Here is a 25,177-nt window from a genome sequence, read left to right as displayed (position 1 = left end):
TGAAATGAGCAACCAAGGGCTGTTGGGTGCCAGCAAAACTTTAGATGCTCTCTTGACTCCAGAATAGTAAAACCAGTTCTAGTTTTTCAGCACTCATTCATTTCCGTTTCTAGTTTCATTGTCCATGGGGAAATAAAACCTCAGCTGAATGAATCTACTGTACATCTTTCTCTGAGCCAAAAAGGTGTTAATAATTTCAGATGGCACTTGTAAAGACGATAGTTCCCTTAACCCCTTGGCAGAGGTGGCCTTAGGGTTGTTGGGGCCCCAGGCAAGAGCGTCATTGGGGGCCCCTTAGGGGTTTGAGGTAAGTAGCGGTAATTCACTATTAGAAAAATATACTAACATCACAACAAGCGGTCGTGTAAATATCACCGCATCAACGCCATTTGGGTTTGCTCTTGCCTAAGGCCCATGGTTGCCAAAGTGGGCAACAGCATTATTGGCTGCTCTGACAGCAAGGGGGTTGATTCTTATAGGCCCAAAAGTAAGAGCATTCCTCAAAAGTAGCGCATACAACTCAACAAGGTCAACAAGGCAGAGGTAGCACTAAGGTTTCAGAAGAGGGAAGGGGGGGGGGATCAGTTACTGAGGTCAAACAGGCTGTTGGAATGGTCCAGATCAGTAGGTGGTCACAAAACGTAGATGGTTTTGGCTCCACAATGACTGTCCTACAACAGGGGTCACAACCAAGTAGGGCAGGTACCAAACCTTATATTTGACATAGATTTTGATACATTTGTACAGCCTAACAAGAAAGTTTTCTATAGATGCATCTGTGCCTGCAGGCCTTGGAAAACCCACACGTCTCTTCCTTATGGATGCTTTGCATCTAATAACAATGTACTTGCTGATCCAAATCTAATTCACATTCATCCCTAGTTATATACAGCTACAATAGCTTATTCATTAATTGGCGGCCTTTGATGAGTGTAGTGAGACCACACTATGTATGCAATTTCTTCAGCTAAGAGGCCCATGCATTAAATTATCCAACGATGGAGCAATGGTTGTCTAGGATGGGAAGCTGCTGTTTCGTCTCTCAGAGAAAGCTGATCTGATTGAGCCTCTTCTTCGTGGTCATATGCCTACGATTTAGGGACCCTGTTCTAGAGTAATTTCCTTTGTGCAGGGTGTGCGTTCTCATGTCCCCACTAGAGGACACTCGGTTCCATGCGATAGACTTGGGTAATGGGTTTAACTATTAACTTAAGCCTTCAGTTGTAAAGTGATGTTCCTTCATCCACGAATTACAGAAGAGTTCAGCTCTTTAACATCAAAACATACATTCTGTCTGCCAATTCAAACTTAATAAGTTTAATAATATATTATTCTAAATTAAGAAGAATTAGCCTAGGTGCACTTGCTGGATTTATGCAACTGCCTCGGGGTACTACAGGACACATCCTCCTAAAACAAGGAGCCGGCACTCCAGAGGTTTTCATCCAAAAAAAGAATTTGAGTCCACACGGATCAACGTTTCGGTCCAAGACACTGACCTTTGTCATTACAAAGGTCAGTGTGTTTGACCGAAACGTTGATCCGTGTGGACTCAAATTTCTTTTTTGGATGAAAACCTCTGGAGTGCCGGCTCCTTGTTTTAGGAGGATATGTCCATTTATTATAAGTTAATAAATAACAGTCTTAGTGGCACCCACATCATAAGTGATAAGAGGCTGTCTTATTTACAGAATTCATGGACATCAGAATTAATTACCTTCAGCTTCCTCACTTCCAATAATCTCTTTGAAGAGGTAACCCAATCTGCGATCGGCTAAAAACCCTCATTAAAGTCATCTGTGGGGCATATTGCATTACATGTAAAAGTGGTTAAGAAGCAAAAAGTGACACACTGAGTGCTCATTTGCGTATCATTACCCAGAACCCACGGCTGCAGTGGAAGCACTGAATGCTGTGTGATTTTACAGGTAAGGCAGGTTTGAGGACCTGCCTGAGACATGTGAATGTGCTCACGGGTGTTATTTATCATTGCTGTGCGGTGGAGTTTGTTGTCACTTTTTTTACTCCCCAGCCGCCATAACTTTTTTGTGCACTTGGGGGGAATGGTAGGAAGTGCGAGATGCTGCTGCCCAGCAGGGGGTGCTGAGCTCTTTGGTTTTCTTGTGCTCTGTAAATCTTATGGCCAGTACTGTATGTTCAATATGGCGGCTGATCACCTCATTTACCAGCAAGACCATGAATTACAGCAACGTTTTTACGATAATCCCAAGGCATGTCACAATGATGTCTCTGACAGTTAAAAGTATGACATATTTGCTGCACTATGGAGCCCATGTTGAATTGTGGAGGTCATGCTCCATGATTGAGTTCAGGTATCATGGTAGGCAATCTTTGTAACCCAGAGAGACACAGCTGTGGTCCCTGAACAACCTTTAGGTGGTATGTGCCACTGTACCACATCAACAAGTCATACCTTGTGTTTACAAATACTGACCAACTCTCCCTGTCACTGACTCTCCTTTATTAATGAGCTACACAAAGTATAATGTGTCTACTTTCTCGATAATAAAAGTTCCCTCACCTCGGTGCTAGTCAAGGCCAGATGAAGAGATTCTTCCAATTTCCCTGCCATATTTTACTTTTGCAGGCCCCTGAGCGTGAAAAGAAATGTGTGTCTTATATAAAAGTTACGGTCCCGTCACCATAAAGAGGCTTACAGGGATAACAAGTCCTCTTGTCTTTGTTATGAAATTGACACACCCTATCTGCTTCTAATAGCTCAGCTCATCTCTCAACCCCCCTTCCGTCTCTCTCCCGCTCTCGGTTTTCTTCCTATTGTGCATTTTCTCTTCTCAAGAGAACAGAAAATGAAGATCATTGCTTTTATTGAAACCTGAGTGCGCGTTAACCCGTGACAAGTAACCCTTGCATGACTGATGTGTGTTCCACAAGTCTGTTTCTGTAAACCCTTTCAGCACCAGAGTGGCATGGACAATCCGGGCGCCAGGTTCGCCTTGATGGATGGATGATGTCTCCTCCTTTGCCATTCTGATTGTGACTGTGGTCGTCACTAAGCCACGGTTACAAAGAGTCACCGCCACGCAAATCTGTACTGTTCTGGCTTCGGCACATGTGCCACGTGTGTGCTGTCCTTATGCTGTGCACAGAACAGCAATATGGCACTTCAAAGGTTAACATATGTTACCCTTTGAAGTGGTTCTAAGTTGTAGATATGCAAAGATGTCTTAACCATCCGTCTCAATGTCAATATTAGAAGAGGATCCCCCTCTTCCATCTCTTCTGCAGAAATATTGTAGGCATTAGGATTCCAGGAGGTATAGATCAGGTTCCTGCGTACAGTAATATGCTCATTCTAGTTACCATGGCATTCTGTGGTAACCTAACTCCGGCAGAACATTAAATGGGACAGCCCCTTGCTGATAGGAGACCTGAATGTATTCCCAGGCCATATGCATCATTGTGGTGTGAAGAGGTTCATTTCTAATTCAGCATATCGTTTCCAGCTTCAGGTTACATCTTTAGGTGCAGATCCCAGCTCCTTCTATACAAACTAGGTCACAAGTCAAAGAAGCCTTCAGATTCTAACGACTCAGGGGACAACAAACCAACCCTATGTGTCTCTTAGCATCAGTGTAACAAGGGCATCTGTGTCAGTTTGTGATTTGGGCTCCTATCCAATATGTCATGACGCCACTTCCATGTGTCCATACAAATGATTGGGACTAAATTCTTCTCCAGCGCGGGGAAGATGGCTTCATGGCATATTAAATAAGGGTCTCTGAGAGTGGGCACAGAGAGCAACAGGAGGAGTTTAGAGAAGAGTTTTAGAATGCACATATAGAAATGTTAACCTCCAACGACCATGCGATCTTCATATAAGTACAGATTGTTATCAGTTTGTACTTGACTCAGTGATTTTTTTAGAAGTAAACCACTGAGAATGACTCCAAATCAGTGGCGCTCTCAGCAAATCAGTGACAACTGACATGTTTGGGATATATTGCATTTAATGTATCTGCAATGTGTTGTTAGCCCTTCTGGTAGCAAAGCAGTTAACTTCTTCAATTACAGAGGGGTTCCAGATAAGAGGACTACTGTGGGCCAACTCTCAACAGGGAGCCTCCCTGATACTGGGGTACATAGTATGTGCAATTTCTCTCTGTCCGATAAGAGTTCCCTTCTCCCCAGTGCATGTGGCTGGAAGACATTTCCTTTATAAACAGTTATCTGTCACTTGTCATGTGTGATTAAAAATTGCCCTTCCCTTCATCTGCAAAAAACTAAACTGCAGCATAAGTTCACTCCATAGCCCATATATAAGAGGAACACCTCCCACCAAATCCCTCTGGATGGGGCCTTCCTGTTATTGTGAGGCAGGAAATGAACTAAAGGGCGCAGAGCCAAGTGAGTGAGAGAGAGAGGGGGGGGGTCAGGAATAGAGCGAGAGAAAGAGGTGGGGAATAGAGCGAGAGAAAGAGGTGGGGAATGGAGAGAGAGAGAGGTGGGAAATAGAGAGAGAAGGGGGGTGAGAGTGTGGAGGGGGTTGAGAGAGGAGAAAAGTGGGACAGAGAGATAGAGGAGGGGGAGAGATAGAGGAGGGGGAGAGAAAGAGGGTGGTGGGGGAGAAAGTGAGAGAGAGGAGGGGGTAAGAGTAGATGTACTCTCATATAGGCCAGGGAATTACAGGCACACGTCTCACAATCCCAGTTTGTAGACTCTGGGTCTCCCTTTACCCCAACGTCCCAATGTGGCCCTTCTGGCAGCACAGGGATTAATTCCATTACTGCCAGGTGCCTTTGCAACAAGACGTTGCTGCATTTAAAGCTGCAGTTCAGTCTTTTTTTTTTTTTTTTTTTACATTTATTTTTTTACTTCAATAGTTTCATGTGTGCAATCTCTAATTAGCTAAAGAACCGTATAGCTGCAGCTCAATTCGTTTTCCATGTATTGATCGGCGAAATTTGGTGACATATTAAAAACTGGGATTTGTTTATATTCTGCTTGACTGGCAGTGGAAGCTCATGAATATTCATGAGCACTCCTGCACTGACATGTGCTAGAGGGAGGGCAGGGCTTGTGACAGGACATGAAGGGGCAGTGCCTTAGCAAATGGCTGTTAAAATAGAATACAAGAAAATTGGTCTTTCAAAGTTGTTTTTTTTTAAAACAGAAAATGCTAAAAGTATTTTTTCTTACTACAGAACTGATTTATTAAAAAAAACAAACATGCAGGATATTGACTGAACTGCAGCTTTAAGGCTGCTGTTCATTTGCAAGGGAGTAGTATCAGATTATATATGCAACTGTATTGTTATACTAGGTTTTGATATTTTGTTCATACCCAACCTAGAAAAACTCGGGATGAGAAATTGAGCTGTTTTTTCAATAGCAACAATGATAGAGTTAAGGATGCCTCACTGCCACTTTCACCGCTCCATCTTGAGACTTTAATCATCCAGCTCCTGTATTTCTATACAAAACTGAGACCTGAAGAATCAGTATTATTATTCTTATTATTAATAGTATAATGTATTTATTGGGCGCCAGCATATTCTACATTGCAGGACAATGGATGCGCAACCAGCAGTAAAACGTACACAAATATTACATTGGGTTTAACAAACCCTGGTACAATAGGTCCGGACAATACGTTTGTGTTCCAGAGAGCTTAACACCAGAGTCTCGTGATGACATAGAATTGAGTTGCCAAAGAGTGCTATGGGTCCATCAGATATCCTACTTAAGAGGTCAAACAAAGTCAATGCTGAACTCTTAAGTGTCTAGAGTCACTTTGGTTTAGTTTTCTTTTTGTGACTAGTCTCTCCTATGGTGTTGATGCTTAGTCGTGTCCTGACCTTCTCCGTGCATTGTGTGTGTGTCTACTGTGTGTGTCGCCACATCTTTCCCGTGCGTCCTCTGGCGGATGCCGTGTATCCTGTGTGGTAGTCAGGTCAAGGGCTGCCTTTGAGTTATTTATTGGCTGTGTAACCTTCTCTCCTTTTGCAAAGGAAACGTTTAAAAATACAATCCAGGGTAAAGGAAGGGCAAGACAGAAACTTGTGAGCAGAGATTATTGTACAACTGAGTTTTATTAACCGGACATCTGTGTGCATCTGAACGGCATGCAAAGGATTTGGCAGGAAAGAGAAAGGTGGCCCTAAATATATAGAGGGAGCACACTCACAGGAGAACCAATAACTTGGTCCCAGAGCATCTTCACATATTTGATTTTTTTTATATGTTGGCGGTTTCTTACTTTACGCAAACAAGAGGGAGGCAGCAGTGGGATTACAGAGAGGGGGTGAGAGAACCACTGAAAGGAGAGAGAGAAGGTTGAGGTATCACTGAGAGGAGAGTGGAGGTGGAGGCATTACTGAGAGGAGAGGAGGCATCACAGAGGAGAAACAGGAGGTGGAGACACCACTGAGAGGAGAGGAGGCACCACAGAGGGGAGAGAGAGGAGGTGGAGGCACCGCTGAGAGGAGAGAGAGGTGAGAGAACCACTGAAAAGGAGAGAGAAGATGGAGGCATCGATGAGGAGGTGGAGGTATCACAGAGGAGAGAGAGGAGGTGGAGACACCACTGAGAGGAGAAAGAGGACCCGGAGGCACCACTGAGAGGGGAGAGAGGAGATGGAGACACCGCTGAGAGGTGGCGGAGGCACCACAGAGAGCAGAAAGAGGCGGTGGAGGCATCACTGAGGGGAGAGAGGAGGTGGAGACACCTGTGAGAGGAGAGGGAGAAGGTGAGAACCACTGAAAGGAGAGAGAGAGATATGGTGGAGGCACCGATGAGAGGAGAGAGGAGGTGGAGCCACTACTGTTAGGGGAGACAGCAGGTGGAGACACAGCAGAGAGGAGGTGGAAACACCGCTGAGAGGAGAAAGAGGAGGTGGAGGCACCACTGAGAGGGGAGAGAGGAGGTGGAGGCACCACTGAGAGGGGAGAGGAGGTGGAGGCACAACTGAGAGGAGATGGAGGCACCACTGAAGAGAGAGAGGAGGTGGAGACGTCCCTGAGAGAGAGGAGGTGGAGGCGCCACTGAGGAGAGAGAAGGTGGATGCACCCCTGAGGAGGTGGAGGCACTGCTGATAGGTGGAAGCACCACTGAGGGGAGAGAGAAGGTGGAAGTACCAATGTTGGAGGAAAGAGATGAAGTGAGATCATGGGCGAGAGAAGAGAGAGAGAGGTTGCACTGCAAGGATAGAGAGGGGAACCTTAGAGAGAAGAGAAAGATACACTTCTAATAAGAACGAGTAGTGTTGTATGCAGGAAACGGAAATACAACAAGAAGTAGAGAGCAGAGCTGGAGTGTGATGGTCATAGATCACGTGACAATAGACAAGTTGAGATAGTGGCTTTCAAACATTACACGCAACCTGATATTTATACACCTAACATATATTTGTGTGTCAGCTGAGCGCCTGTGTGCTGTGGTTGCCCCATCCTGGCCAGGCCTCTCCCACTCCGCCTCAGGAGGCTACGCCGCCATGTGGCTCACGGGTGGTATGTGCGGAATCTTCCCCTGCAGGTGTTTCTAGCACAAGATATCACCAGGGCAATAAGATTGTCACAGCACACATGATGTCACAGCACGACAACTCCATTGCAGACATAACTGCAAGATATCTATGACTTGAGGCAGGGACCGTGCCGTGACGCACAACAACGTGTCCCTAACAGCAGGCTGAGCTTTACTGCACTTATATAAAATAGGGGGATTAAACCTTGACCTTTTATGACTTGATTTGTGATTACAGCCTTAAATAGCAGTGGCTGCAAAGCATTCTGGGGGTAACGTTATAGGCCTCTCGCACACGATGAAGCCGTGGGAATCCATTCTTGTGCAATGAAAACGGCATTTTTCTTCCACAGAAAATCAGAAATATTTTCTTTACCACCTGCACAAATATCTACATCCTTTTTTTTTTATTATGATTATTATTAATAATTATTTATTTTTTAAATGCATTTATTTGAGAAAGTTTTCCTAAATCTGCACATCTCTACTAAACTTTGTTGATAAAGTGCAAAATAGATAATGGAGGACACTTTTTTTTTCTGCTGCAGTTCATCGCATTCATCCACAGTACACCAATACATCTTGTGATATCATATGCGGTGAAAATTCAGGAATAGATAGAGAAAGATCAGTGAAAGCTGAAATATTGCTCTGGAAATTGTGTAGTGGTAAATACAGTAACTAACATTTACCCTAGATCAGTGGTTTTCAACATTGTTTTTGGTTAAGGAACCCTATGTGAAATTCTGAGAAACACCCAACCCTCTCGAATAGCGCGTCTGAGATCAGATACATTGTAAGGAACCCCAACCCTCTCTAATAGCGCGTCTGAGATCAGATACATTGTAAGGAACCCCAACCCTCTCTAATAGCGCGTCTGAAATCTGATGCATTGTAAGGAACCCCAATCCTCTCTAATAGCGCGTCTGAGATCAGATGCAAATTGTAAATTCTTCTGTATTTTGTACAATTTTACAATTACCTTAAAATTTACAGGGAACCCTTTAGGGGTGCCCCGGGGAACCCAACAGTTCCTGGGAGCCCTGGTTGAAAAACACTGCCCTAGATGAAGTAAAGGGTTTAAAATCAGTCTCAGTGCTGTTTGAATGTTGCATGTCCGTTTGTGTCTTCAGTATGCGTGTAGCCAGGACAATGTTGGCACTTTGTGTTACCCTTAAAGCCCCCTATAATTTAATGACGTGAATATGTGCAGCACACTGTATCTGCAGGTATTTCCCAGTTACAAGGCGTGCGCTCTGGCTGTTGATTTGGTTGTCAGGTTAAGTGTTTACAACTGTGTTGCTCACACCCTCTCTAGGCACTTACTGAATCAATGAGAGACACGTGGGTAGTCAGGAATGCCGGCTATTTCCATTCTTAGGGAGCTGCTGCTGTGTGCCAATAGCTGCCTGAAATAGTGTGACATTTCCAAACATAAAGCAGATTACAATTATTCTCATTCATAGCGCGCCAGCATATTCCGTAGCGCAGTACGGAGGACGAAAAACCATAAAATAACAAAACATTAAAATACATTAGGTAAGGAGGGCCCTGCCCCAAGGAGCTTACAATCTATACGGAAGGGTAAGTGGGAATATAAGGTACACAGGGACAGCTTGTTATTTGAAGGATGTGGCGTTAATTTGATCAAAACAGCAGCAACAGAGAGAGTGTGTGTGTGTGTGTGTGTGTGTGTGTGTGTGTGTGTGTGTGTGTGTGTGTGTGTGTGTGTGTGTGTGTGTGTGTGTGTGTGTGTGTGTGTGTGTGTGTGTGTGTGTGTGTGTGTGTGTGTGTGTGTGTGTGTGTGTGTGTGTGTGTGTGTGTGTGTAAATTGGGAGGATCAAACAGCTCCAGATGTTTGATAAAAACAGATCCAGGCAGACCTGTTTCTGCGGCCAGCATTCCTTATAGGTCTTATGAAAGCTGCTGTTAGGCAGATGTATTACGACAGCAGATATCAAACGCAGGGCTCTGTGCAGCTGTATGTCCGTGCGTTTACAGTATTTAACGAACAATTGGGGGACACAATTAAGTTCTGAACGATGCACAGAGACAACAGCTGGGGTATAATGGGGAAGGCTCGAGGGGACGATGCTGCCCTAAACATTTAGGATATTTAAAAAAAAAAAATGGAGTTGCTAAACACTGCAGCTTTTGCTTGCAAAATGGGCTTTGAAACTGTGCAGTACATTTGTAACTCGATATTGCCATTCAGGACACTTCTGCCAAGGAAAGGGTCACTGTACAGTGTTGCCATCACTCATGTCATGCGGGAATCCTTCTCTTATTATAATCTGTGCTAGGAAAACACCCACGCTATGCATTATGACAGGGGCGCACAATGTTTTCCACCCTGCTCGGCGTCAAATGACGCCGTGGGGGTCGTGATGTCACGTTGCCAGGGCAACGTAACGGCATGTTGCCGTGGCAACGTCACATCACGTGACACCCCCCCCCCGCGGTGTCATTTGACACCAGGTTACCATGACGACGTGTCGCTGGACGCCAAGGTAAGGTATGTAAGTTATAGAGGCCTCGTGCGGTCCCCCCCGGCAATTAATTTAAATACCTTGGGGGGGGGGAGCGTGAACCTCCGTATCCGCCGCATCCCTCAGAGAATCTCACGCCCCCCCAGTATATGACCTCCCATGACATTCCTTTGATTGTAAGCTCTTCGGGAGAGGGATTGCCTTCTTGCGCTGTTTATTTTCATACCTGTAATGCCGCTTTTTCTATTAGAAATGAATGGGTCTCATGTTAAAGTGATAAGTAACATTATCTGATCTACCCGATGATGCAGCAACTTCACATACTGTATAGACACCTATAGAAACGCTATGCAAACGACATATATTTGGTAGTTACACGCGAGAGGCTCCCTCTAAAAGCACAGAGGTTTAGATAAGGGAGTACCTGCTCAGGTGTGCATACAGTTAGTGAGGGCTCCCCTCTAAAATATTGTAAGTTCAGATCATTACAGGTGAGAGGTCCTCTCTAAGGCAATTTTGGCACAAAACTGGGGCATTTTCATACTGTGTCTATGTATTAAAGTATCTAGCTCCAATTTTGCCCCAGCTTGCACCTTGTGAGAGTCAGTAGGAGAATTTGGGGAGGAGTTACATGGTGCACATGTTATAATGAGATGTATCACATTCTGCATCTCTGACCCAGTTTGCACCTTGGGGAGAGTCAGTAGGAAGAGTTGGGGGTAGTTACATGGTGCACAGATTATAATGAGTTATTTATCCCTTTTATCTGCCATATCTGAAGTCTAACATTCATCAGATGTAAGAACAGTTTCTTCATACGCTGCAACTCTGCCCCAGAAGCATAGGTGCGTCAAGACAAACTTTTCTCTGCATTGATACATAGACACTTAAGATATTGTAGGTTCAGAGCAGTACAGGTGGGGGGTCCTTGCTTAGACATTACATGTATGAGCAATTACAAGTGAGGGGCTGCTCAGACAATATAGTTTCCGCTGAGGGGTCCTTGCTCTAAAACATACAAGTGTGAGTGCTCCTTGCTTACACATTACAGACACACATGGAATGGGTAAGTGGGTCTCTTTTAAGATATTGTATCCTAAAGCATAGGTGTTCACCCCTACCAAAAGAAATGAACCCCTTCCTTCCCATTGGTACTGGTTTGCATCCAGCAGCCAGCAGGTTAAATGACTCAGCTGCCTCTGAATTCTTTCCAACCCTAGAACTCCTTCAATCTCCCTGCAGCCAGTACCAGGCATATCAGCGTGGCCCTGCCATGAAGCTCTGACTGCAGCCAGTACCAGGCATATCAGCGTGGCCCTGCCATGAAGCTCTGACTGCAGCCAGTACCAGGCATATCAGCGTGGCCCTGCCATGAAGCTGTGACCGCAGCCAGTACCAGGCATATCAGCGTGGCCCTGCCATGAAGCTCTGACTGCAGCCAGTACCAGGCATATCAGCGTGGCCCTGCCATGAAGCTGTGACTGCAGCCAGTACCACGCATATCAGCGTGGCCCTGCCATGAAGCCGTGACTGCAGCCAGTACCAGGCATATCAGCGTGGCCCTGCCATGAAGCTGTGACTGCAGCCAGTACCAGGCATATCAGCGTGGCCCTGCCATGAAGCTGTGACTGCAGCCAGTACCAGGCATATCAGCGTGGCCCTGCCATGAAGCTCTGACTGCAGCCAGTACCAGGCATATCAGCGTGGCCCTGCCATGAAGCTGTGACTGCAGCCAGTACCAGGCATATCAGCGTGGCCCTGCCATGAAGCGGTGACTGCAGCCAGTACCAGGCATATCAGCGTGGCCCTGCCATGAAGCTGTGACCGCAGCCAGTACCAGGCATATCAGCGTGGCCCTGCCATGAAGCTGTGACCGCAGCCAGTACCAGGCATATCAGCGTGGCCCTGCCATGAAGCTCTGACTGCAGCCAGTACCAGGCAGCCAGTACCAGGCATATCAGCGTGGCCCTGCCATGAAGCTGTGACTGCAGCCAGTACCAGGCATATCAGCGTGGCCCTGCCATGAAGCTCTGACTGCAGCCAGTACCAGGCATATCAGCGTGGCCCTGCCATGAAGCCGTGACTGCAGCCAGTACCAGGCATATCAGCGTGGCCCTGCCATGAAGCTGTGACTGCAGCCAGTACCAGGCATATCAGCGTGGCCCTGCCATGAAGCTCTGACTGCAGCCAGTACCAGGCATATCAGCGTGGCCCTGCCATGAAGCCGTGACCGCAGCCAGTACCAGGCATATCAGCGTGGCCCTGCTATGAAGCTCTGACTGCAGCCAGTACCAGGCATATCAGCGTGGCCCTGCCATGAAGCTGTGACCGCAGCCAGTACCAGGCATATCAGCGTGGCCCTGCCATGAAGCCGTGACTGCAGCCAGTACCAGGCATATCAGCGTGGCCCTGCCATGAAGCTGTGACCGCAGCCAGTACCAGGCATATCAGCGTGGCCCTGCCATGAAGCTGTGACTGCAGCCAGTACCAGGCATATCAGCGTGGCCCTGCCATGAAGCTCTGACTGCAGCCAGTACCAGGCATATCAGCGTGGCCCTGCTATGAAGCTGTAATCGCAGCCAGTACCAGGCATATCAGCGTGGCCCTGCCATGAAGCTGTGACCGCAGCCAGTACCAGGCATATCAGCGTGGCCCTGCCATGAAGCTGTGACCGCAGCCAGTACCAGGCATATCAGCGTGGCCCTGCCATGAAGCTCTGACTGCAGCCAGTACCAGGCATATCAGCGTGGCCCTGTCATGAAGCCGTGACTGCAGCCAGTACCAGGCATATCAGCGTGGCCCTGCCATGAAGCTGTGACCGCAGCCAGTACCAGGCATATCAGCGTGGCCCTGCCATGAAGCTCTGACTGCAGCCAGTACCAGGCATATCAGCGTGGCCCTGCCATGAAGCTCTGACTGCAGCCAGTACCAGGCATATCAGCGTGGCCCTGCCATGAAGCTGTGACCGCAGCCAGTACCAGGCATATCAGCGTGGCCCTGCCATGAAGCTCTGACTGCAGCCAGTACCAGGCATATCAGCGTGGCCCTGCCATGAAGCTCTGACTGCAGCCAGTACCAGGCATATCAGCGTGGCCCTGCCATGAAGCTGTAATCGCAGCCAGTACCAGGCATATCAGCGTGGCCCTGCCATGAAGCTCTGACTGCAGCCAGTACCAGGCATACAGTATCAGCGTGGCCCTGCCATGAAGCTCTGACTGCAGCCAGTACCAGGCATATCAGCGTGGCCCTGCCTGAAGCTGTGACCGCAGCCAGTACCAGGCATATCAGCGTGGCCCTGCCATGAAGCGGTGACCGCAGCCAGTACCAGGCATATCAGCGTGGCCCTGCCATGAAGCCGTGACTGCAGCCAGTACCAGGCATATCAGCGTGGCCCTGCCATGAAGCTGTGACCGCAGCCAGTACCAGGCATATCAGCGTGGCCCTGCCATGAAGCTCTGACTGCAGCCAGTACCAGGCATATCAGCGTGGCCCTGCCATGAAGCTCTGACTGCAGCCAGTACCAGGCATATCAGCGTGGCCCTGCCATGAAGCTCTGACTGCAGCCAGTACCAGGCATATCAGCGTGGCCCTGCCATGAAGCCGTGACTGCAGCCAGTACCAGGCATATCAGCGTGGCCCTGCCATGAAGCTGTGACCGCAGCCAGTACCAGGCATATCAGCGTGGCCCTGCCATGAAGCTCTGACTGCAGCCAGTACCAGGCATATCAGCGTGGCCCTGCCATGAAGCTGTGACTGCAGCCAGTACCAGGCATATCAGCGTGGCCCTGCCATGAAGCTCTGACTGCAGCCAGTACCAGGCATATCAGCGTGGCCCTGCCATGAAGCTCTGACTGCAGCCAGTACCAGGCATATCAGCGTGGCCCTGCCATGAAGCTCTGACTGCAGCCAGTACCAGGCATACAGTATCAGCGTGGCCCTGCCATGAAGCTCTGACTGCAGCCAGTACCAGGCATATCAGCGTGGCCCTGCCATGAAGCTGTGACTGCAGCCAGTGCCAGGCATATCAGCGTGGCCCTGCCATGAAGCTCTGACTGCAGCCAGTACCAGGCATATCAGCGTGGCCCTGCCATGAAGCGGTGACCGCAGCCAGTACCAGGCATATCAGCGTGGCCCTGTCATGAAGCTGTGACTGCAGCCAGTACCAGGCATATCAGCGTGGCCCTGCCATGAAGCTCTGACTGCAGCCAGTACCAGGCATATCAGCGTGGCCCTGCCATGAAGCTGTGACCGCAGCCAGTACCAGGCATATCAGCGTGGCCCTGCCATGAAGCTGTGACTGCAGCCAGTACCAGGCATATCAGCGTGGCCCTGCCATGAAGCAGTGACTGCAGCCAGTACCAGGCATATCAGCGTGGCCCTGCCATGAAGCTGTGACTGCAGCCAGTACCAGGCATATCAGCGTGGCCCTGCCATGAAGCTGTGACTGCAGCCAGTACCAGGCATATCAGCGTGGCCCTGCCATGAAGCTCTGACTGCAGCCAGTACCAGGCATATCAGCGTGGCCCTGCCATGAAGCTCTGACTGCAGCCAGTACCAGGCATATCAGCGTGGCCATGCCATGAAGCTCTGACTGCAGCCAGCACCAGGCATATCAGCGTGGCCCTGCCATGAAGCTGTGACCGCAGCCAGTACCAGGCATATCAGCGTGGCCCTGCCATGAAGCTGTGACCGCAGCCAGTACCAGGCATATCAGCGTGGCCCTGCCATGAAGCTGTGACCGCAGCCAGTACCAGGCATATCAGCGTGGCCCTGCCATGAAGCTGTGACCGCAGCCAGTACCAGGCATATCAGCGTGGCCCTGCCATGAAGCTGTGACCGCAGCCAGTACCAGGCATATCAGCGTGGCCCTGCCATGAAGCTCTGACTGCAGCCAGTACCAGGCATATCAGCGTGGCCCTGCCATGAAGCTCTGACTGCAGCCAGTACCAGGCATATCAGCGTGGCCCTGCCATGAAGCTGTGACTGCAGCCAGTACCAGGCATATCAGCGTGGCCCTGCCATGAAGCTCTGACTGCAGCCAGTACCAGGCATATCAGCGTGGCCCTGCCATGAAGCTCTGACTGCAGCCAGTACCAGGCATATCAGCGTGGCCCTGCCATGAAGCTGTAACTGCAGCCAGTACCAGGCATATCAGCGTGGCCCTGCCATGAAGCTGTGACTGCAGCCAGTACCAGGCATATCAGCGTGGCCCTGCCATGAAGCTCTGACCGCAGCCAGTACCAGGCATATCAGCGTGGCCCTGCCATGAAGCTCTGACTGCAGCCAGTACCAGGCATATCAGCGTGGCCCTGCCATGAAGCTGTGACCGCAGCCAGTACCAGGCATATCAGCGTGGCCCTGCCATGAAGCTCTGACCGCAGCCAGTACCAGGCATATCAGCGTGGCCCTGCCATGAAGCTCTGACCGCAGCCAGTACCAGGCATATCAGCGTGGCCCTGCCATGAAGCTGTGACTGCAGCCAGTACCAGGCATATCAGCGTGGCCCTGCCATGAAGCGGTGACCGCAGCCAGTACCAGGCATATCAGCGTGGCCCTGCCATGAAGCTGTGACTGCAGCCAGTACCAGGCATATCAGCGTGGCCCTGCCATGAAGCTGTGACTGCAGCCAGTTGCATGCAGACAACACAGAGGGGGTTTTGTTCTGCGCCTGCTGCATACGGATGAGCTCGTGTGGAGAAGGGCCTTCCCTAATACATCTCGCCTGCTTGTTGTGGCATGCTCACAGGGCGCGGCGAGGGAAGCACACAGCATTGCACATCTTGGCGAAGGGGTGGGAAAAAAAGCAGGAGTGTCCAGCAGCTGCCCCTCTATGGTCCTCGGAGGAAAAGCATGTCACCTGTTACTGCGCCGTGAAGAGGGATCTAGCAGAAGAGGGGGATAGGGAGACACAGAGGGGGGATAGGGAGACACAGAGGGGGGGATAGGGAGACACAGAGGGGGGATAGGGAGACACAGAGGGGGGGTAGGGAGACAGAGGGGGGGTAGGGAGACACAGAGGGGGGGTAGGGAGACACAGAGGGGGGGTAGGGAGACACAGAGGGGGGGTAGGGAGACACAGAGGGGGGGTAGGGAGACACAGAGGGGGGGTAGGGAGACACAGAGGGGGGGTAGGGAGACACAGAGGGGGGGTAGGGAGACACAGAGGGGGGGTAGGGAGACACAGAGGGGGGTAGGGAGACACAGAGGCGGGGTAGGGAGACACAGAGGGGGGTAGGGAAACAGAGGGGGATAGGGAGACATAGAGGGGGGATAGGGAAACACAGAGGGGGGGATAGGGAGACACAGAGGGGGGATAGGGAGACACAGAGGGGGGATAGGGAGACACAGAGGGGGGATAGGGAGACACAGAGGGGAGGGATAGGGAGACACAGAGAGGGGTTATAGGGAGACACAGAGGGGGGATAGGGAGACACAGAGGGGGGATAGGGAGAAACAGAGGGGGGATAGGGAGACACATAGAGGGGTGAATGGCTGTTTTCCATGCAATTAGTTCAGCTCTGACTCAGATTACCCGGGCGCCAAGACGGAGTTAAAGGGATAAGGGAGGGGAGAGGAAAACACTGAGAGCCTCCAACGATGGACCCGAAGCCGGCGTTCACCCTACAGAAAGCGCTGCTGCAGCCGGTGAAGATGTGCATGCTGGACATGCCGCTCTCCGTGCAGGAGCAGGAAGTGAGTACATAGTATCCGCGCGGGGGGGGGGGGGGGGATACATTGTTACCATGTTCGCCCTGAGGGGGGGGGGGGACGGGTTCTGTGTCTTATCGCAGCTACATTTACAGGCTGTGTAATCTCTACCTTGTTTCGGAGCTGGAAGTGCATAGAGGTACTTTGCACCATTATACAATGCAGCCGGTTCCGTTTGAGTGATGGGCGCAACGTGCTGTGTTATTAAGCGCTTTGGCGGAGAAGGGGTTACATCGCCCCACCGTCCTGGAGAAGTAGAAAGCTTTATCTTTAACCCCTTGAGGGCTGCAGCACTGAAAGGTTGCGCCCAGGCATTGCGCCGGCGTGATTTCCTTGCACGGCTTGTGAGTGTGCGCAGACCCTGCTCACGCATTCAGCATGGCACATGTGGAGAGCAGCGGCCATCCTCCAGGCTAAAGAGGCAGCCTGTTGTAATGGAGAAGGTGCAATAGTGCTTTATTCAGTTGTGTAATACAAGGTGGGGATATGCATATAGAACAGGGGTGCTGAACGCCAGTCCTCAACCCCCCCCCCCCCATGCAACAGGTCAGGTTTTCAGGATATCCCAGCTTCAACACAGATGATACAATCCATCAGATGATTGAGCCACCTGTACTGAAGCAGGGACTGATTGTCACTTTTGCTGAAGCTGGGATATCCTGAAAACCTGACCTGGGGGGGGGGGGGGGGGGGGCTTGAGGATTGGAGTTGAGCGCCTCCCCCCCCCCCCCCCCTAATCTAGGAGGATGCCAGAAACATTTGGAAATCCATCTACACGTCAACATTTGTTTTTCTCCTTGTAGAAAATGCCTGGGATCTGATCATGTGTTTTATTTTTTTCCCCCAAGTTAAATCCATTTAACCTCAGTTCAGACATGGCTGGTTTAACCACTTCCTTGCCAGAGGGGTTAGCAACGCAAGGGCTGAATTGACAAAGACAGAGTGGGGGGGGGGGTGTTTATCCCTAGCAGGATCAGTCAGTATATGCCTCTGATATTCCCTCCCCTGGCTCCTCCTGTATACAAACACAATCTCCTGATTACAACTCCGCTTCAATAAAAAGCGAATTTAATCCGTTTTACAGAATTCGGCGTGGAGCTTCATTCATTAACTGGGGGGACTTGTTTTTATAACCGACGCAGTGTCCGATCGGAGGGGGGGGGGGGTGACGGCCGAAATCCCCCCCCCCCCCCTTGTGCTACGGCGGATTTAGAATAAGTCCCTTACAGTGATTTTGCTTTGTTTTGTTTTTATTCCATTTTTCCCCCAGTGTTTCAGTATCCTCTAACATGCAGACCCAGGCATAGGGAAAGCAATGCTAGGATTACACCCCAGAGGTGGTTGTGGTGTGGGTAATTGTACACTTGGCACCTTTTTTTGCAGCCAGGTGAAATAATAATGATCAAACCATAGACATTGGTAGAAGATAATAATCACTTGAGCCACGTAGTCTGCTCACAGTTATGGTCTGTACTACAGGTTTATGCAGTGTTTAGACTCCAGTATAGCAATGGTGTTGAGAGGAGTCTACTAAGATATCTGACAGGTGGGGGGTCCCTGCTCATACATTACAAATGAGGTGTCACTGCTCATACATTACAGGTGGGGGGTCCCTGCTCATACATTACAAATGAGGTGTCACTGCTCATACATTACAGGTGGGGGATCCCTGCTCATACATTACAGGTGGGGGATCCCTGCTCATACATTACAGGTGGGGGATCCCTGCTCATACATTACAGGTGGGGGATCCCTGCTTATACATTACTGGTGAGATGTCCCTGCTTATACATTACTGGTGAGGTGTTCCTGCTCATACATTACAGGTGGGGGATCCCTGCTTATACATTACTGGTGAGGTGTTCCTGCTCATACATTACAGGTGGGGGATCCCTGCTTATACATTACTGGTGAGGTGTTCCTGCTCATACATTACAGGTGGGGGATCCCTGCTTATACATTACTGGTGAGGTGTTCCTGCATGGACAATACAGGTACAGACAGGTGAGGTGCCCATGCATGGACAATACAAGTACGGTTACAGGTGAGGGCTCACTGCTCATACATTACAGGTGGGGGTCCCTGCATATACATTACAGGTGAGGTGTCACTGCTCATACATTACAGATGGGGGTCCCTGCTTATACATTACAGGTGGGGGGTCCCTGCTCATACATTACAGGTGAGGTGTCACTGCTCATACATTACAGATGGGGGTCCCTGCTTATACATTACAGGTGGGGCTCCCTGCATATACATTACAGGTGGGGCTCCCTGCATATACATTACAGGTGGGGGTCCCTGCATATACATTACAGGTGGGGATCCCTGCTTATACATTACAGGTGAGGTGTCACTGCTCATACATTACAGGTGAGGTGTCCCTGCTCATACATTACAGGTGAGGTGTCCCTGCTTATACATTATTGGTGAGGTGTGTCCCTATTCATACATTACAAGTGAGGAGTCCCTGCATGGACAATACAGGTGCAGACAGGTGAGGTGTCCATGCATGGACAATGCAGGTACATACAGTTACAGGTGAGGTGTCCCTGCAAAGACAATACAAGTACAGTTACAGGTGAGGGCTCACTGCTCATACATTACAGGTGAGGGCTCACTGCTCATACGTTACAGGTGAGGGCTCACTGTTCATACGTTACAGGTGAGGGCTCACTGCTCATACGTTACAGGTGAGGGCTCACTGCTCATACGTTACAGGTGAGGGCTCCCTGCTCATACGTTACAGGTACAGACATAGAAATGAGGGCTCCTCTTGGTTACTGGTAGACATAAATTGGCATAATGTGAAGAGGCGGAAAGTAAAGTAAGTAATGTGCTGGTTAAAAGGATTTCCCAGTTTTCAGCCAGGAGTGTATCCTGAGGACAGGCATGTGGATTGTGGTTTCCCTGCCATGTGAAGTGCAAGTTTGAACACGCCATAATTCAGTCTGGATCTGTGTATACACTGAATATTTTAATTCTCGTAATCTATCTGAATACAGGAAACCCACATGAACACACACACCGAAAAATACACATCCCTCCCCCAGGCTCTCTTCATTGTGTATCTGCAGCCTTCCTGCGAGAGCTACCATGGGTATCATTAAGCACACACTTCTTACACAACATGTATTCCAACATAGTGCCACACACACGAGGGAATGTTTGCACATGGAACAGGTGGGCTCATTCTCCTATACATTGCATGAGACCCACCCTTATAGTTACTGATCAGTCTTTGGGTCCTCTGTCTTCTGGTTCCTGTGCCAATGGTAAGAATGGCCAGGTTATGTACGCCCTTACTGTCCCCTCTGGTCCTATATTAAAATGTTACTATGGTAGGGCTCTTCCACTGTCAGCCCATGGGCCAACTGCAGTCCAGGAGGGGCCCTTAGACTCTGTCCTCCTGTTCATTTCACGGAATGGGACACTTGGTTACGGATATGCCGCCGCGACCAACTCCCCTCCGGAGGAACCCCTGCCGCATCCTCTTTGCCCCTAGACCACTTCTACAAGAAGGTACGTTTTAGAGTAGGGGCTAGTTTTGGGTAGAATAGGGGTTTTAGCGCTTAGGGTAAGGGGTTAGGGTAGGGAGTAGTGTTAGTATCAGGCGTTAAGATTAGAGGGTTTTAGGGTAAGGTTAGTGTCTTCCCTTATGGCGAAGTGGCCAGCGGCCGAGTGTCCCTGCGGCGAGGTGAGCAGCGGCTAAACGGCGACAGTCATTTGGTCGCGGTGAAACGGCCACGACCAAATGTCCTAGGCCACTTATTTCATACTTCTGCAGTTGCTTAGGCAGCTGAGTGCCGTATTTCACACTTCAATAATAATAAATACTAAATGTAATAATAACTAATAAATAATACAACTCGTAAGTTAAGGTAATGCAATAAATCCCGACAAAATGATGATGCACGATCATTTTCAAGTCTTTAAATGCATCTAAAATGATATTGCAATTAGCTTGGGGGCCCTTCGACACCTAAAATATTTTCTGGTCTAGTCCCTTTGCAGAACTAGTTGAAGAGTCATGGTCCATGGTCCAAGTCATTCTGCAGTTGGAAGGGCACACCGGGAGTTGTGGGCTCTTTCCGGTTTGTGTTACTCCATCACCTCGGACCCCAGATATCTAGCCTCACTTTAAACTATTACTGATTTCATTTCATTTTAATTAACAGTCTAAGATAGAAAAGGATCCCTTAAATGTGGCACAAAGAGAAGCACCCTAAATTAAAACATAATCTTTATCAAGGTAAACTTAAAATAAAACTGTTTGGAAAGCACGTATACAAGACGCAAAACTGATTAAAACAATTAAAAGAACAGAAGAGGTGTGGGTAGGGTAGGTGTAACTGAAGTACAAGTATTGCAGTGATTTATATATAACTGTTACTAGACATAGTATAACACTTAAATGGTGTAGGGAATGCCTGTATGGTGTCCTGAAATGACAGGGTGTATCCTGAATTAGGACAGTATTTTAATTAACACCATAACCCTGGATATTCTTGATACATACTACATGTAACCTCGGCTTTAACAAACTCTTCCGTTATTACTAATTATTGCTCCTGTAGGTAATAAACCTATTGACTGTCTGAGGCGCCAGGTATTTCAACAAAATGTATTGTGGCCGTGACGTGTCGGAATTGAGCCCACTGTGCTGAAGCAGGGATATCCTTAAAACCTGACCTGTTGGTGGCCCTTGAGGACCGAAGTTGCCTGCCCCCCCCCCCCCCACACTAGTAACACTATCTAAAAATAAATACATTATTATTATTATTATTATTATTATTATTATTATTATTATACAAGTGCTGGATATGGATGAAAAAGTCCGTGGGACTTTGCAGGGGAATGGGGTTGATGTTGCAAGTTTCCCAGCAAAGGGATTTGAATGTAATCAGCACCAGAAATTGAAACGCCAGCGCCTGAGTCACAGCGTCCAGCACATTCCCCGCGGCTTTTACTCTTTCCTAGAACTCACAAGTTAGATTAAAAAAACGGCAAAAAGAACCGAATTAGCAGAACAAGCGATACAAGCGTTGCCAAACCTGCCATCCTGCCCACACGATCAGCAGGCGCTGACAAGTGCCCAATAAAGCCTCGTTACCTCTTACATGGCAGTTTTTGTTTTTTATCTGTACATGTTCCTATTACTTTGGGGGGGTTTTTTTGTGTGTGTTTTTTTTACAAATTTATTGTGAAACCCAGCAGCCGTTTTCTGTTCTGGAAAAGTAGCCGCGTTAAACTTTTTGCCAGTTCCTCTTAACCTCTTTGCTGCCAGAGGGTCATTAAAAAAAAAAAAAAAAAGAACATGTTGACGCAACGCAGTATGTTGCAGGCCGGTCTGCCCGGCAGTGAAGGGGTTAAGTGTATCCTTCTTTCCCTCGTGCACGTGTAACCCATTCATTGCTGGCGGTCTGCAGCAGTAGTGTTTGGAATGCTTCAGTGAGTTGGTGGAAAATAGGCAAAAGAAGGACGACTCGTGTGTGAGTCTCTCGCTGCCAGGAGAGGGGTTATTATTTAAACAGCACGCATACCCCACATTAACGTACGCAATGGGTCCGGAGCATGTATGTAAAGCAAAAATGTACTTAAAGTGAAGCACTACCTTTTCTCCATCGATGCATGTACTGTACTGCAATTGTCATATACGTGCATAACTCATGTAAATAACGCATGTGTAACAGGCTCTATAGTCTCCCGCTTGCGCACAGCTTCGGTACAGGTAGGGAGCCGGTATTGCTGTTCAGGACGTGCTGCCAGGCGCATGCGTGAGCTGGCGTTTGCCTATTGGGCGATATGTCCTTACTCGCGAGTGTACTTAAAGTGAGTGTCCTTAAAGCGGGGTATGCCTGCAGCACGCATGACAGTGAGCCTAGGAGAGATGCTGAGTACACTTGGGGTGATTGAGTTAACGCACCTCTCCGCAGTTCCGTTACACCCAGCAGACCGCTAACAAGGGATTTCTGTCTTTTGATTTTGTGTTCTGCGTATGAAGAAATCTAGCTTAGTTTCGATTTACTCTGGGACCTTCTGGAAGCCACAAGGACTCATGCCTGTCAGTATCTGTTCCTATAGTGTCCCTTATTCTTATTATCCTATGTTTCCGGCTAGGAAAGACCTTACAATAAAACAGCATAATGTAACAAGCATATACTCATTGGTTGGGATGTTATGGCATTATGAGCTATGCAGTAGTACTACTTTTTAAAAATGTATTTAGAAAAGTAAAGAAGTGTTGAGGCTCTAAAAAAACCAACGAATTTATTGGCCAAAAGAATATCCAACGTTTCGGCCGTCTGGGCAGCCTTTGTCAAGGAATGGGGTCGGAACGGACCCAGTCTTTTTATAGTGAGAGAAATCCAAATATCCACTTACCCAGGGGTTCTCAACTCCAGTCCTCAAGCTCCCCCCCCCCCCCAACAGGTCAGGTTTTCAAGACATCCCAGCTTCAGCGCAGGTGGCTCAATCAGAGGCTCAGTCAAAGACTAAGCCTCTGAGCCACCTGTGCTGAAGCAGGGACTGACTGAGAAACCTCTGCTGAAGCTGGGATATCCTGAAAACCTGACCTGTTGGCGGGGTGGGAGAGGGGGGGGGGGGTTGAGACCTGCAGTTGAGCACCCCTGCATTAAGTTCCAGGTAAATCCTATTTCGCCGTGTTGCTGCGTATGCGCCATCCTGTTGCCTTTTGAAACCATGGCGAGATTTTGTTTTCCTGCGACGTCATCGACTCCTCGCGCAGGCTGCCTCTGTTCTCCTGTCCTTTGTAGGGTGTCAGGCGGAATGCGGCGTAGCTTCATCGCCTCGGTAACCCTGCACAATCTCCATAAACGACCAGGTGAGAAAGCGGAAGAAACCCTGTCCGATGGATACCCACGGCGAATGGATATATTTTCTCTTGACCATACCTTACACCCCCCCCCCCCCAAAAAGAGATGTCCAAGTAAGAGCCTAACAATGTGATATACACAAGAAGCGACACAAAGTTTCCAATGACGGGCCTCTCCTTGTAATAAGCAGCTTGTTTAGTTACAACTATTACACAAAATTACCAGAAATGGACCAACAATTTGAAAGGAACAAAAAGGAGAAAATAGAATTTATCACAACATACCTAATAGTTTCAATAATGCTGATAGGTTCCAGATGCGATGTGCAGAAGCAGCACGAGTACATCTGGAAATCATGTTTATAGAGAGAACATCTAACAGTAAAAGGGATTAACTATCTGGGGTCTAACTATTCTTTTGGATTACGGACAGCAGCAGGTCGTCCCCTGAGGTTGAGAGCACCGGTATAGGTGCCAGCGGTTCTGCTAATTGTTTGGTGTGCAACGTATTACCTTTGCTGAATTTATCAAATATTTTACCAGGAGAAAATACACTGAGCGTTACCTCTCATTTTCAAGTATGTCCTGGGCACAGAGTAATACGTTGATAACATTACAGGTTACGGTTGCAACCATGTTAAAAGAAGCAAACAGCCGAACCCAGAGTACCGTGATTTTATATTACAGGCATACCCCACATTAACATACGTAATGGGACCGGAGCATGTATGTAAAGCGAAAATGTACTTAAAGTGAAGCACTACCTTTGTCACACTTATCGATGCATGTACTGTACTGCAATCGTCATATACGTGCATAACTGATGTAAATAACGCATTTGTAACAGGCTCTATAGTCTCCCCGCTTGCGCACAGCTTCGGTACAGGTTGGGAGCCGGTATTGATGCTCAGGACGTGCTGACAGGCGCATGCGTAAGCTGCCATTTGCCTATTGGGCGCTATGTCCTTACTCGCGAGTGTACTTAAAGTGAGTGTCCTTAAACCGGGGTATGCCTGTATTTACAAACCCAGAGTAAGATCACTTTTTCATTTCTAAGTGTCCTGTATACATTGTACCTACTCATGGTTAACAAGACTTGCCATTTTAAGGACAAACGTGCAGGTGTCTTTACTGGCTGTAGCCACACTATTGCCAAATCCATTCTTAATATCCACAATATCTTGTGTTTTCATTTCTGTAACTAATGATTGTTACCGGTGTTCAGAATTTGCCATGTGGTTTGGCACAATTGGTATTGCGAAATTTAGGGCTGACATTAGGCAACTGTCCTCGCTCTGGAGACTGTAACCAAAGGCAATAAGCAGTATTGTGTTGACTTTGAGTAACTTTGCCTTACCATTCGGGAAAGATTTGTTGACCTTTTCCCAAAGGGTCCGTTAATATTTCCGTAAAAATGTGTGGTCATTTTGTGTTGTTGTTGTTATTTTGGAACAGTAGCTTCGTATTGATACTTTTGTGTTTTTTCAGTGGGGCAACATTTGCTGAGTTATGGATCTGGTTACCTGGTGTTATCATTGGGTTATTGTTGTTGAGTTAGTATTCGTTTCCGTTTTTATGATTTGTGTTACATTTTATAGAGTTCTTATTGGATAACCTTGTGTTGTTTTGCAGTGTTGTCATT

General features: G+C 48.3%; 1 protein-coding gene across 4 annotated transcripts in view; it reads left to right on the top strand.

Moving 5' to 3' along the window:
* The window catches only part of RALGDS (ral guanine nucleotide dissociation stimulator), a 99,822-nt gene that overhangs the window by 1,843 nt on the left and 72,802 nt on the right, over positions 1-25,177 (top strand). Inside the window, exon 1 of one of the 4 annotated variants that reach the window (XM_075578773.1) lies at positions 16,484-16,685. The exons of 2 other annotated variants lie outside the window; for them this stretch is intronic. In XM_075578773.1, coding sequence (XP_075434888.1) covers positions 16,590-16,685 — 96 coding nt within the window. In that variant the 5' untranslated portion in view covers positions 16,484-16,589. Of the gene's footprint in view, positions 1-16,483; positions 16,686-25,177 lie in introns of those variants that run through there. One more of the 4 variants, XM_075578774.1, reaches the window with a different exon arrangement.

This window comes from Ascaphus truei, chromosome 21, assembly GCF_040206685.1.
Source record: "Ascaphus truei isolate aAscTru1 chromosome 21, aAscTru1.hap1, whole genome shotgun sequence".
Taxonomy (NCBI): domain Eukaryota; kingdom Metazoa; phylum Chordata; class Amphibia; order Anura; family Ascaphidae; genus Ascaphus; species Ascaphus truei.
This window is presented reverse-complemented; position numbering and strand designations above follow the sequence as displayed.